The sequence below is a fragment of the Scyliorhinus torazame genome, chromosome 4 (assembly GCF_047496885.1).
Source record: "Scyliorhinus torazame isolate Kashiwa2021f chromosome 4, sScyTor2.1, whole genome shotgun sequence".
NCBI classification, from domain to species: domain Eukaryota; kingdom Metazoa; phylum Chordata; class Chondrichthyes; order Carcharhiniformes; family Scyliorhinidae; genus Scyliorhinus; species Scyliorhinus torazame.
This window is the reverse complement of record NC_092710.1, coordinates 64187932-64200476: the sequence shown is the minus strand read 5'-3', so window position 1 is coordinate 64200476 and position 12545 is coordinate 64187932. Positions and strand designations below refer to the sequence as shown.

At 50.9% G+C, this 12545-nt stretch overlaps 2 protein-coding genes across 2 annotated transcripts in view; both read left to right on the top strand.

Moving 5' to 3' along the window:
* Nucleotides 1-269: 269 nt before the first annotated feature.
* Nucleotides 270-3918, top strand: LOC140410269 (uncharacterized). Its single transcript, XM_072498236.1, has 2 exons — nucleotides 270-359; nucleotides 1205-3918. Exon 2 carries the CDS (start codon nucleotides 1294-1296, stop codon nucleotides 2077-2079), a length of 786 nt encoding a protein of 261 aa, XP_072354337.1. The 5' UTR covers nucleotides 270-359; nucleotides 1205-1293; the 3' UTR covers nucleotides 2080-3918.
* Nucleotides 2097-12545, top strand: part of LOC140410266 (uncharacterized) — a 36354-nt gene continuing 25905 nt past the window's right edge. Inside the window, exon 1 of the mRNA XM_072498235.1 lies at nucleotides 2097-2443. The gene's annotated coding sequence lies outside the window, so the exon portion shown is untranslated. The remainder of the gene's footprint in view (nucleotides 2444-12545) is intronic.

Sequence of the window (12545 nt, the reverse complement as noted above, 5' to 3'; positions counted from 1 at the left end):
ATATATATATAGTTTGGTATATCCGTATAAAATATACATTATGTATATGTTTGTTATCACTTGGTCCCCTCTCACTGTTCCCACTTCTCGTCTCTGTTGACTCAGTTCCTCTCACCTGGGGACAGCGCGTCATAATCAGTTTCAGCGCACCAGCTTCCACCAGATGTCCCGCCCCCTTACTGCGCCGCCATTGGTTGGAGGACCTACCGCCTCCTCGGTCCTCCAGTTCCGCCCCGCCTTCTCCCTATTGGCCAGTGTTCACGGCGTCAACGAGCCTTCAGAATCACGTGGTCTACACTTGCGAGCGTCGCGGTCGCATCTGCTTCGGCGGTGACACGTTAGCCCGGTCGGACTCTCAGGTTTGTATTTTATTTTATTCTCTCTCCACCCGCCTCGACGCCATCCCCGAGCTCACTCAATTTGGGAAAATTAATTTTCCTCCACGATTCGGCCTTGCAATGTCCGCCTTGCTCAGGAGTCCGACGCGCACAGCCGACTGAGCATGCGCGTCTCCCGGCAGCAGCTCGGCATATTTAAAGGGACACTGTTCCTCTGCAATCACTAATGATTCAAAGCAGTGTTTTTCAAACTTTTTTTCCGGGGACCCGTTTTTACCAACCGGCCGACCTTCGCGACCTACCATTTTCTCTTACCTTATTCGTTGCTGACAAAAATGGAGGAAATGGTTTTGGGTCCTATTGGCCCCAATGGTCCCTTTGGCCCCCCCGAACTTGAAAGAAAAAGGCTGCGACCATAAAAAAGAAATGCCCGATCATCGGTGCGCATGCACAATGCCACCAGATTTTAAAAATCTGTTTCTGGCCATTTTGAAATCCGCTCGCAGACGGCATTATTCAAAGCCGGCTGTTGCGCGCGGATTTGCTCGGTCGGGAGTGCCAGGACAGACGGGTCCGCGACCCTCCCGACACCTGTGGGTCGCGCCCCTGAGTTTGACAATACCTGATTTAAAGGGTCAGGCATTCTGAGAGTGACTGATTTTAGTTTGGAGAGGAGAAATTGCAGGTTCTTGAGTTTAAGTCGCCAAAGTCCCAGATGACCGTTGAGGGGGAGAACTAACTGTTGGTGATTTACCCTGATGATCACCACTCATGCACACTCTGGAGTAATATATAGGAAACTTAGTAAATTGCCCTGCATTCCTCCTGCAGTTTTTAGTTGTTGCTGATGGTAACTTCCTTTATAGGGAAAGAATCTGCAAACAGGAAGCTCAGAGAAAATACCAGACCGATCTGCCGGACTCACACCATTCATCAGGACCTGATTATTGGCAATATGGAACAGTACTGCAGCATTTGCAGTGTGGACAAACTGTACTCATGTTCCATGTGTGGATGCAGATTTGAACGATCATCGGACCTGGAGAGGCATGAGTGTGACCAAAGCAGGGAGAGGCTGTGTAAATGTGGGAACAGTGCAAAGAGATTCAGCCACCCATCTGAGCTGGAAACTCATCAACACAGTCACACTGAGGAAAGGACATTCACCTGTTCTTTGTGTGGGAAAGGATTTACTCAGTCATCCGACCTGCTGAGACACCAGCGAATTCACACTGGGGAGAGGCCATTCACCTGCTTCGTGTGTGAAAAGGGATTCGCTGAGTCAACAAGCCTCCTGGCACACCAGCGTATTCACACAGGAGAGAGGCCGTTCACCTGCTCCGTGTGTGGAAAGGGATTCATTCGATCATCAACCCTGATGGCACACCAGCGATTTCACACCAGGGAGAGACCGTTCACCTGTTCCGTGTGTGGGAAGGGATTTAAACAGTCATCGGACCTGTTGACACACAAGCGAGTTCACACTGGGGAGAGACCATTCACCTGCTCCGTGTGTGGGAAGGGATTCATACAAATCTCCCATTTGCGAAGCCACCAACGGCTTCACACTGGGGAGAGGCCGTTTACCTGCTCAGTGTGTGGGAAGGGATTCACGCAAGTCTCCACTCTACTAAGCCATCAGCGAGTTCACACTGGGGAAAGGCCCTTCACCTGCTCTGTGTGTGGGAAGGGATTTAGTCGATCATCCAACCTGATGAAGCACCAACAAGTTCATAACTAACTGCACTGCTCCAATTCTGCAGGTACTCGCTTGTTTGAGTATTACTGACATGTCGTCAAAGCTTTACGTGTTGCACTCATCAGGACGGATGCAAGAAAGGGAACATCAATGTATACTGCATCGGAAAATGATTTGTTTGTTAACAAGGCAAATCTGATCATCTGAGGTGTTTCAATGAAGAATTCACCAATGAAGTGTTATCCCTCAGACCTTTGTTTAATTCATAAACAGCACAATGACTAGATATGTACCTCCTGCTTGGAGAGGACAGGTCCCTGTTTATGAATATATGTAATTGTTATTAGATCGTTTCGCGACTTGGGCGGCGAGATGGCAGCTGGAGTTTAATCCGGACAAATGTGAGGTAATGTGAAGGTCTAATACAGGTGGGGAATATACAGTGAATGGTAGAACCCTCAAGAGTATTGACAGTCAGAGAGATCTTGGTGTACAGGTCCACAGATCACTGAAAGGGGCAACACAGGTGGAGAAGGTAGTCAAGAAGGCATACGGCATGCTTGCCGTAATTGGCCGGGGCATTGAGTATAAAAATTGGCAAGTCATGCTGGAGCTGTATAGAACCTTAGTTAGGCCACACTTGGAGTATAGTGTTCAATTCTGGTCGCCATACTACCAGAAGGATGTGGAGGCTCTAGAGAGGATGCAGAAGAGATTTACCAGGATGGTGCCTGGTATGGACGGCATTAGCTATGAGGAGAGGTTGAATAAACGTGGTTTGTTCTCACTGGGATGAAGGAGGTTGAGGGGCAACCTGATAGAAGTCTTCAAAATTATGAGGGGCATAGACAGAGTGGATAGTCAGAGACTTTTTCCCAAGGTAGAGGGGTCAATTACTAGGGGGCATTGGTTTAAGGAGCGAGGGGCAAGGTTTAGAGGAGATGTACGAGGTACGTTTTTTACAGAGGGTAGTGGGTGCCTTGAACTCGCTGCTGGAGGAGGTGGTGGAAGCAGGGACGATAGTGACGTTTAAGGGGCATCTTGACAAATAAATGAATAGGATGGGAATATAGGGATATACGGACCGCAGAAATGTAGAAGATTTTAGTTTAGACGGGCAGCACAGTCGGCGCAGGCTTGGGAGGGCCGAAGGGCCTGTTTCTGTGCTGTACTTTTCTTTTGTTCTTTGTAACTTTTAGCCAAGCGTGAGTGAACATTGTGAGCCTGTCTGATCATCTTAAATTGGCTGTGGTACAATTCTTAACACAGAATTGGGGCAGCACGGTAGCATTGTGGATAGCACAAATGCTTCACAGCTCCAGGGTCCCAGGTTCGATTCCGGCTTGGGTCACTGCCTGTGCGGAGTCTGCACATCCTCCCCGTGTGTGCGTGGGTTTCCTCCGGGTGCTCCGGTTTCCTCCCACAGTCCAAAGATGTGCGGGTTAGGTGGATTGGCCATGCTAAATTGCCCATAGTGTCCAAAATTGCCCTTAGTGTAGGGTGGGGTTACTGGGCTATGGGGATAGGGTGGAGGTGTGGACCTTGGGTAGGGTGCTCTTTCCAAGAGCCGGTGCAGACTCGATGGGCCGAATGGCCTCCTTCTGCACTGTAAATTCTATGATACTCTGCATTATTCAGCAAGTGTTGTTGAATCACGGAATCATATCTAATGGCCTGGTAAATTCTGAGTTTTACAAGCATGATCTGGTTGAGTGTGGTCAGTTATCTGCCAAAGAGGCATGCAGTTTTTTTACTGAATATTTTTATTGAAGGTTTTACATTTTACCACAAGACGCAACAAATTTCCAAAATCTAGTTCAGTACAAAGTGATCATTATTCCACATCTGCATAAAGAAAACGCAAACAAATGTTCATACAAATGGTTCAGATTATCAATCATTGTAGTTGGTGTCTCCTTTTGTACAAATAATGAAAGGATCCCAAAGACTGGGTATCTCAGCATAAGGCCATGAGCGCATCTTTTCTTTTTTTTATTGTCACAAGTAGGCTTACATGAACACTGCAATTAAGTCACTGTGAAAAGCCCTAGTCGCCACATTCCGGCGCTTGTTCGGGTACACCGAGGGAGAATTCCGAGTTCTCAGCTGATATGGGAATTGAACCAGTGCTGCTGGCCTTGTTCTGCATTACAAACCAGCTGTCGAGCCCACTGAGCTAATAGCGCCATGGTGCACACTGTTCGTCACAGGATAACAAAGACAGAGCTACACAATATACAGGATCTCTAATGGAGTAAATACAACCAATCGGGACCTCAGTCAGCATCCCAAGGCCTGAGGGCAATAAAGGGATATCCCAGGAAAAAGGGAACATCAAGATAGCTCCATTTGGTCCAACACATGGTGATGCAGTGTACATTCTCGTATACATGAGCCAGTAAGCCAAGGATTCTAAGACCTGGCCAAGACACTTAACACAACAGAGCTCACTCCTGTCCAGCCAAATCAGAGCACAGTTCAGGCCCCTCTGTCACTGGAAAACGTAAGTTATTTTCTACCAAGGAAACCCCACTGACTAGGAGAAGAAGAATCGTCAAGACACCATCAACAAAATATCTTGGGGAGACATGCAGCTGTCCTCTGCTGCCAGGATAAGGGAACCCGTCTGAAATTAAATATACTAAATCAGAGGCTGTATCAGCAGCTCACCTATCCAGATAAAAAAGGAAACTCCTGAGAGAGAGGGGGAACACCAGGATTAGCCAATAGACGCCAAACATGGTCCACCAATGTACCCTTTCACAAAAAGGATACAGAGAACAGAGCAGCATAACCCACTCCCCTAAGGAAGCCCTAAGCTCAAGAAGAACAGTCTGGGAGTCCCTATATAAGACCATTTCCAGAAGGGTGACTTACTTCTCCATCCAGCCTCATGTCCAACTGAAGAAAGACTAATAATGCTTAGCTGAAGCATTCAGACTCGCACTCAGGCCCCACGGCCAACAAGATACTACATCCCCAGGGGAACCAAATCTCAAGTCGAAGAGCAGTCCAGAAGGGGACATCTCTGGAGGGTGGGAGACCTACTTCCCTGTTCAACACACCCTCCACCTGACCCAGATAAACACAGTTACAACTGTGATACCCTACTCAATCAAGCCAAACCAGGATCAACACACACAAGAATAGGGGCTGATAGGCCAAGTGTATTCACATCACTCTTATACATTGAATAAAGCCTACTGTAGAGGGTTCCATCTCTGCTACTCCACTACTGGGCCGATATCTGGGGTTTGAGTATCTGTGTGTGTCTCTCTCCAGCTGGCACTGAAACTTCAGAGGCCAGGGGATGCCGCACTGGGACACCTCCACGGAAGAGAGCACTGAATCAAGCCTGCCGTTTATCCCTAACCGGAAGCCTGAGGCTTATATCACACAGATATCCAGACCCCCACCAATGCCCAGGTGATTCTCTCTCTTGCCGGTGGTGCAACACCCACCCGGTTCCTACTTCGCTGGAGTAGCTTTCCCAAGAGAGAGAATAGGACACTGCTGTTTATTACCTAACCAGCAGCCTGTCCTGAGTGAATCGTTCAAGATGACCCTAGATTCTCGACCCCGGAATTAAGGTGAGGAATATCTTAACAATGACTTGGTCAGAGATCGCTGGTGAGAGATTGAAGAATTTAAACGACTCCAATTATCAGCAAATCAAGGTTTATTGCAAAACCCAGGTCAAAATCATCAAACAGAAGAAATTATAATAAAATCTTAAACTCTAACACAAGCTAAGTCTATTCAGAAAGTACTATAACGGACACAACGTAAAATCTTATTGTTACACAGTTTTAGCAATGACACAGAACACAAATCAAGTCCCCTTCCCCAAAGCCTCAACCACTATCAAGGTCAAGGGAGTTTCGCAAGCTGCTGCAGGGTACTTACGGTCACAGGCTGCAGGAGGTCAAGTCGAAGGTGGAGAGGTCAAGCCAAGAGACCCTCAATCGAAACACAGCCCCTTTTATATCCGTTTTACCTGGCTTTTTCCTGTGTTCGGCCAGCCCCTTTTGCATTGAATCCATAAGGTTTAAAGTTCCCGCTGGTCCTGCCCCCTTTGAGCCTGTCAGACCTGTCAAGATAGGAGTACCTCCCCTAGGTCCGCCTCCAGTCTGCTTTTTGAGATAACGAGGTTGAGCTCCCTTGTGAAGATTTTCAAAGTCTTCCGTCTGCTCTGGAGATCGCTGCTATGTTGATGGGGTGTTGATTGGATACTGCTGTGGTGGAGGCAAAGTCATTTACATCTGCATGGGGCTATGACCATCCCATTGTCCTGCTTGCAGGCAGGCCCCTTACAGCATTACCTTGCCCCTTTGTCTCTGTGTTTAATCTTATCTAGTTGTCTGGCTCCTTCTTCCTTGTAGCTCCTGGGGGGGGTTTGTAAATACCTATGCCCCTACTCAGCTCAGCGGACCAAGCCTGCTGGGAAATTTGGTTACGTTCCTTTGGCTGAAAAGTGTCCAGTTTACAGTCTCTGGGTTTTATTCTTGGGCAGTCCAAAAAGGGCCGAATTGCCCGAAAACCTGACAGATGCCCCTTCGATACGTCCCTACCTGCTTGGACCGTATCGACACAGGTGAAGGGCAATCATTTCCTTTTGTGTCGACCGTAGGCCCCCCCTCAACAACATGCGAAACTACAAGTCCCAAGACAGTTCCCTTAATCTAGGCTACCCCTAATTTCATTGAAAGGGAAAGACAAGACCATACTTAATTCAAACACACAGTAACATACACACATTTCACCGGAACCCCAAACGTAAGGGTCCCTGTACATATATCACAATCAAGTAACTGAAACCCGCGAATCCATACAACTATTTACATTTGAATCTCTTTATTTCACTAAGGATCCTCTTTTCTGGGCTGCACTTCGCTTCTTCCCGTTGAAGGCTCTTCATTTTTCCTCCGTCGTCGATACCTGCAGCTGAGAGGTTCAGTCCAACTGAGGCGACAGCATAATGTACCCCCTGGTACAACATTTTCTTTGTGGGGACAAACACTAAACCATTCTCAGGCCCCCCTGGTGGTGATCGGACAGTTGTGAGGGTCGATTGGTTGGGCTGTGGGCAGGGGTCGCTTTACCTGAACCAGCAGTTCGGTAGCTTTTACAGTCATCCCTTCCCTGGGCGTTACACATCCCTCCCCAGTGCGGTCAATTCATCCCGTTCCCTGGGTTCTGCCATCACCTTACAAAAGTGATCGATGCCCCTTGTGGACATGCCTTGGTAGACCCCCATAAACACAAATAAATGCCCTGGTCAGAAGCCCACCACTTTTCCCAGCAAACGGTGATCCTACCCGGTGACCCCGTGATGGTCCGGTAGGTGTTGTTGTCCAGGCGTTCCCAGTCCGAGGACCGATCCCTCATGTCCAGCCTCAGCTTCCTGAGCCACCACCATCTCCCCAAAGGAACGTCCCCCTCACAGGTTAAACACACCCGCCTGCCCTCAGTCACCCTAACCCGGTCAGTCGCCACCTGTATCTCCTCGCAGAGTACAGAGGCCTCTCCATAGGTGAAGCTCTGGTGGCTGGAGTACCTGGTCGAGTTCGACCCCAGCCACCCAGGCCACCTCCCCAGGTGTGAGTAGCGGGTCTGCTCTGTGGCCACCTGGTCTCCCTGTCCGGTAGTGACAAGAGGGGCTCTGCCGCCAGAGCACCCATAGACGAAGGACTCTTCTGTCTCGCCTCTGCGGAGTTCTCCCGGTCCCACCATCGCCAAGATCATCAGCAAGCTCCACATCGTCGGGTGCCCCATCTGTAAAAGAGACAAAACACATCCTTGCCTCTACAGAACTACCTACCTTAAAGTGCATGGCTTCTATCCAGCGCAGTAGCAGCTCCCGCTTTGAAGTTGGGAAATTGACATGAAATTGCTGCAGCCTGTCTGTGGTTCTGTGTCCACAGCCCGGCTCCACCAGGGTCCTAGTGCCTGCTGCTCAATTATTATATCACTGCACTATGCGCTTCTGTGATCCCACGATCCTAATTAACCCACACACCACTAAACACTAATTAGTACTAACGGGGAAAATGCTATATACAATGCCACCCGTTTACGGGTGGCCAAATTAAAACTGGGCCCCGCTATACTGGGGCAGTTCACCTGTTTGGACCAACGGCTCGGGCCAGACCGTCCCCTCCCGGGGGTTCGGGCTGCCCCTTGCCTCTCCTTCCCCAACAGGGTTCGGGGATCCCTCAGCGCTCCCTTCTACTCGGGCCCCCTTACTGCGGGACCGGGTTCTAGGGAGGTGTGAATGGGACCATCTTACCGGGGGCTTGGAGACCCGATTGCTCCTTCGTCCCCTGAATGGTTCACAAGCCCAAGGTGATACCTCCACTTCCTCCGCCTCCCTAGCCTCTATACTAAGGCAGGCCACCTGACCCACAGGTAAGGGCTTGGGAATCGTTACTGTCCCTGGGCTGGGTGCTTGCAGCATTTTTGGTTTCTTTGGGACTGCCCCTCCGGGACAGCACCTTGTCACCGGTTGTGTGACCGTGGAGTCAGGGACCTCCCCCACCGTCGTTAATTCTACGGGGGGTTTCTCCACTACCACCCCCAGTCTTCCCCCCACCTTGCTCTTTCTTGCCTTTATGGGGTGGAACAATTTAAATTGACTGATGTGGCGTTCGCATGGGTCCCACCTTAAGGGATTTAAACTGCAAATAGCCGCTGAGGCAGCCTCCAGAATGGGACCCTGCACCTGGACCGGACCAGGGTCTAGGGCTAGAACTACCCCTGCGCTCCCTTTTTCCTGAGGCTGCTCCCTGGGTAGTCATACGGGTTCTTGTGGTGTGGGTGCGGGCAGGTCCAGGCCCGTTGCCATTGCCACCTGTCCCGACCCAGCTGCTAGGCTCTGCAAAAAGGCTAAAAGTTTTTTTAATTCGATGGTTTCCGGGGCAGCTGCTCCTGCCGCCGGGGTCTGACTCTTTACTGCGGGAGCCCTCTCCTGCTTGCTAGGGTTCTCACACTCCCTCTTGAAATGCCCGGCCTTACCACACCCGTAGCATACCGGTCTCTTGTCGGAGGTCCGGGTGCCCGCATGCTTCCACTCTCTCTTAGGGGGTGCTGGCGCGATTTCATGCACCTTACCCTTAAGGGGCTTTTCCTCACTCCTCTCCCCATTGCGATATGCGAGGGTGAGTTTCCTAAGGACCTCTGCCTCATTAAGGTCCGGGGTCTGCGGGTCGAACCAGTGTTCGGCTTTTGCCCTAACGTTAGGGAGACAGTTGGCTACTAGGGTCTTTAGCCAGTGGGCTGTTCTCTCCCCTAAATTCTGTCTATCCGCGGGGATCCCGCACGCCTCCACATAGACAATCCACAGCCTGTCTGCGAACATAGTGGGAGATTCCCCTGGTTGCTGCTTGGTTTCCCCCACCCTCATGAAAGGGCTCCCCAGATTCAAACCCATTGCCTCCAGCACAGCAGTCTGTGCTGCCGCCCATGTGTCAGGTTGTCCCCCATTCCCGGAGGTCACTGCCCTGCATAGCTGTGCATCTAGGGTCATCAGGAGCATCCTTACTTGCTCCCCCTCGTCGCAGTCATTAATGCTGGCTGCCTGATCCACCTCCATAAAATGAAGCGACGGATCCCCTTTCGGAGTTAGCCTGGGAACGTGGGCCACCATCCCCCTGAGCGCGGATGCCCCATGAGGAATGATAATGTCGCCCTCAACCAGTCCCCTATTTGCCAGCCCTGCCGGGGGACCATACCTTCTCTGCCTGACAGGGCACATCTGCCCTACCTGGGGTTCCTGCTCCTCCGCCTCCCCGGCGTCCAGCTCTCCTGCCCCGTTGGGTAGCCCCCCTGTCCCCGGGCTAACTACCCATATAGGAGACGCCGCTATCTGGGGATACACCACTGACCCCCCTTGGACCTGCCCCTGACCGGGCGGTCCAAACCCTACCTGCTGACCCGGCCCCATCACCGGCATCCCAGGCAGTGGTCTGTCCCCATCCCATGGGGACCCACATACGAAACCAGGCGGACACGCCGCCAGCTGGGGGTACCCTGCCGACCCCCCTTGGACTTGCCCCTGAACGTGCAGTCCGATCCCCCCCTGCCGACCCGGACACAATCCCGGCGCCTCAGGAGGCGGTCTATTCCCCTTAGCCTTTGGGGAATCATCCGCTGCGAGGAGCCCCTTGCCCCTTGGGAACCCCCCTGGACCTACCAGGTGTACCTGTCCCCTGACCTTGGACAAGGTCTCCTCCAACTCCGTTATCCGTGCCTGGCACGGCCCATGAGCACAGTCCCCTACTTCCTCGCGAGCCACTCGGTACGCTGCCTGGATGTCCCGGAACTTCCCCTCCAGCTTCCTACACTGCTCTGTACTCCGAGCATAGAGTTCCTGGAGCCTCCATTCCTTTGTCTTACCCTCCACTATCTGGCAGTGGAGATATTCCTTCTCGCACCGGTTAGACTCGCTTTCCTGTAGGCTGTCCTGTTTCATTTCTGCCAATTCCTCCCGCAGTCGTTCCGCTGCGCTAGCGCTGTCCCCTGCGCTGGCCCTAACTTCTCCCAACTCCTGCTCTAATTCTTCGACCCTTCGCTCTGTTTTGGCTACCTGCTGGGACAAGCAGACCAGCCAAACTGCCTTCTCCAAGTGCCTTTTGTGTGCCTTACTTTCTGTCCATGCAGCCGCCGCCATTACGGGTCGCTCCGCATTGATTAGTTCTGAGACCCAAGGTTTGGTGAGGTTGACCTTTTGCCACATATACGAGGAGATTCTCTCCTCCATTTTACTTCGTTCCCTCACCCCCTCTGCCAAGTCACATACTCCGAACCACCGGGCTCCTGCCCAGGTCGCCATTGTAGAGGGTTCCATCTCTGCTACTCCACTACTGGGCCGATATCTGGGGTTTGAGTATCTGTGTGTGTCTCTCTCCAGCTGGCACTGAAACTTCAGAGGCCAGGGGATGCCGCACTGGGACACCTCCACGGAAGAGAGCACTGAATCAAGCCTGCCGTTTATCCCTAACCGGAAGCCTGAGGCTTATATCACACAGATATCCAGACCCCCACCAATGCCCAGGTGATTCTCTCTCTTGCCGGTGGTGCAACACCCACCTGGTTCCTACTTCGCTGGAGTAGCTTTCCCAAGAGAGAGAATAGGACACTGCTGTTTATTACCTAACCAGCAGCCTGTCCTGAGTGAATCGTTCAAGATGACCCTAGATTCTCGACCCCGGAATTAAGGTGAGGAATATCTTAACAATGACTTGGTCAGAGATCGCTGGTGAGAGATTGAAGAATTTAAACGACTCCAATTATCAGCAAATCAAGGTTTATTGCAAAACCCAGGTCAAAATCATCAAACAGAAGAAATTATAATAAAATCTTAAACTCTAACACAAACTAAGTCTATTCAGAAAGTACTATAACGGACACAACGTAAAATCTTATTGTTACACAGTTTTAGCAATGACACAGAACACAAATCAAGTCCCCTTCCCCAAAGCCTCAACCACTATCAAGGTCAAGGGAGTTTCGCAAGCTGCTGCAGGGTACTTACGGTCACAGGCTGCAGGAGGTCAAGTCGAAGGTGGAGAGGTCAAGCCAAGAGACCCTCAATCGAAACACAGCCCCTTTTATATCCGTTTTACCTGGCTTTTTCCTGTGTTCGGCCAGCCCCTTTTGCATTGAATCCATAAGGTTTAAAGTTCCCGCTGGTCCTGCCCCCTTTGAGCCTGTCAGACCTGTCAAGATAGGAGTACCTCCCCTAGGTCCGCCTCCAGTCTGCTTTTTGAGATAACGAGGTTGAGCTCCCTTGTGAAGATTTTCAAAGTCTTCCGTCTGCTCTGGAGATCGCTGCTATGTTGATGGGGTGTTGATTGGATACTGCTCTGGTGGAGGCAAAGTCATTTACATCTGCATGGGGCTATGACCATCCCATTGTCCTGCTTGCAGGCAGGCCCCTTACAGCATTACCATGCCCCTTTGTCTCTGTGTTTAATCTTATCTAGTTGTCTGGCTCCTTCTTCCTTGTAGCTCCTGGGGGGGGTTTGTAAATACCTATGCCCCTACTCAGCTCAGCGGACCAAGCCTGCTGGGAAATTTGGTTACGTTCCTTTGGCTGAAAAGTGTCCAGTTTGCAGTCTCTGGGTTTTATTCTTGGGCAGTCCAAAAAGGGCCGAATTGCCCGAAAACCTTACACTACCACCCCTGCCTCTAGGCAGCGTAGAGGCGCCATATAGGCCTCGACATCAACGAGATTCCCCCCATTTCCCCTCACCAAAGAAACCCGAGGAACAGGATAATATGCCCACCGTACATTCCATGAGCCGCCAAGTAATCAAGTGATTACTGTCACAACCCGCGCAGCCAAGTCAATATAGAAGACCAACCTAAGAAAGGCTGGATATCCAAGGATTAACTGACCACACTCAGGGACACACCAGTACATATTGACCCTACTGTTACAGCACCAGTTGCGCCAACAACAGGAAAAAAGGAACCCAGCCCTTTCCAGGATACATGAGCTGTCTGCA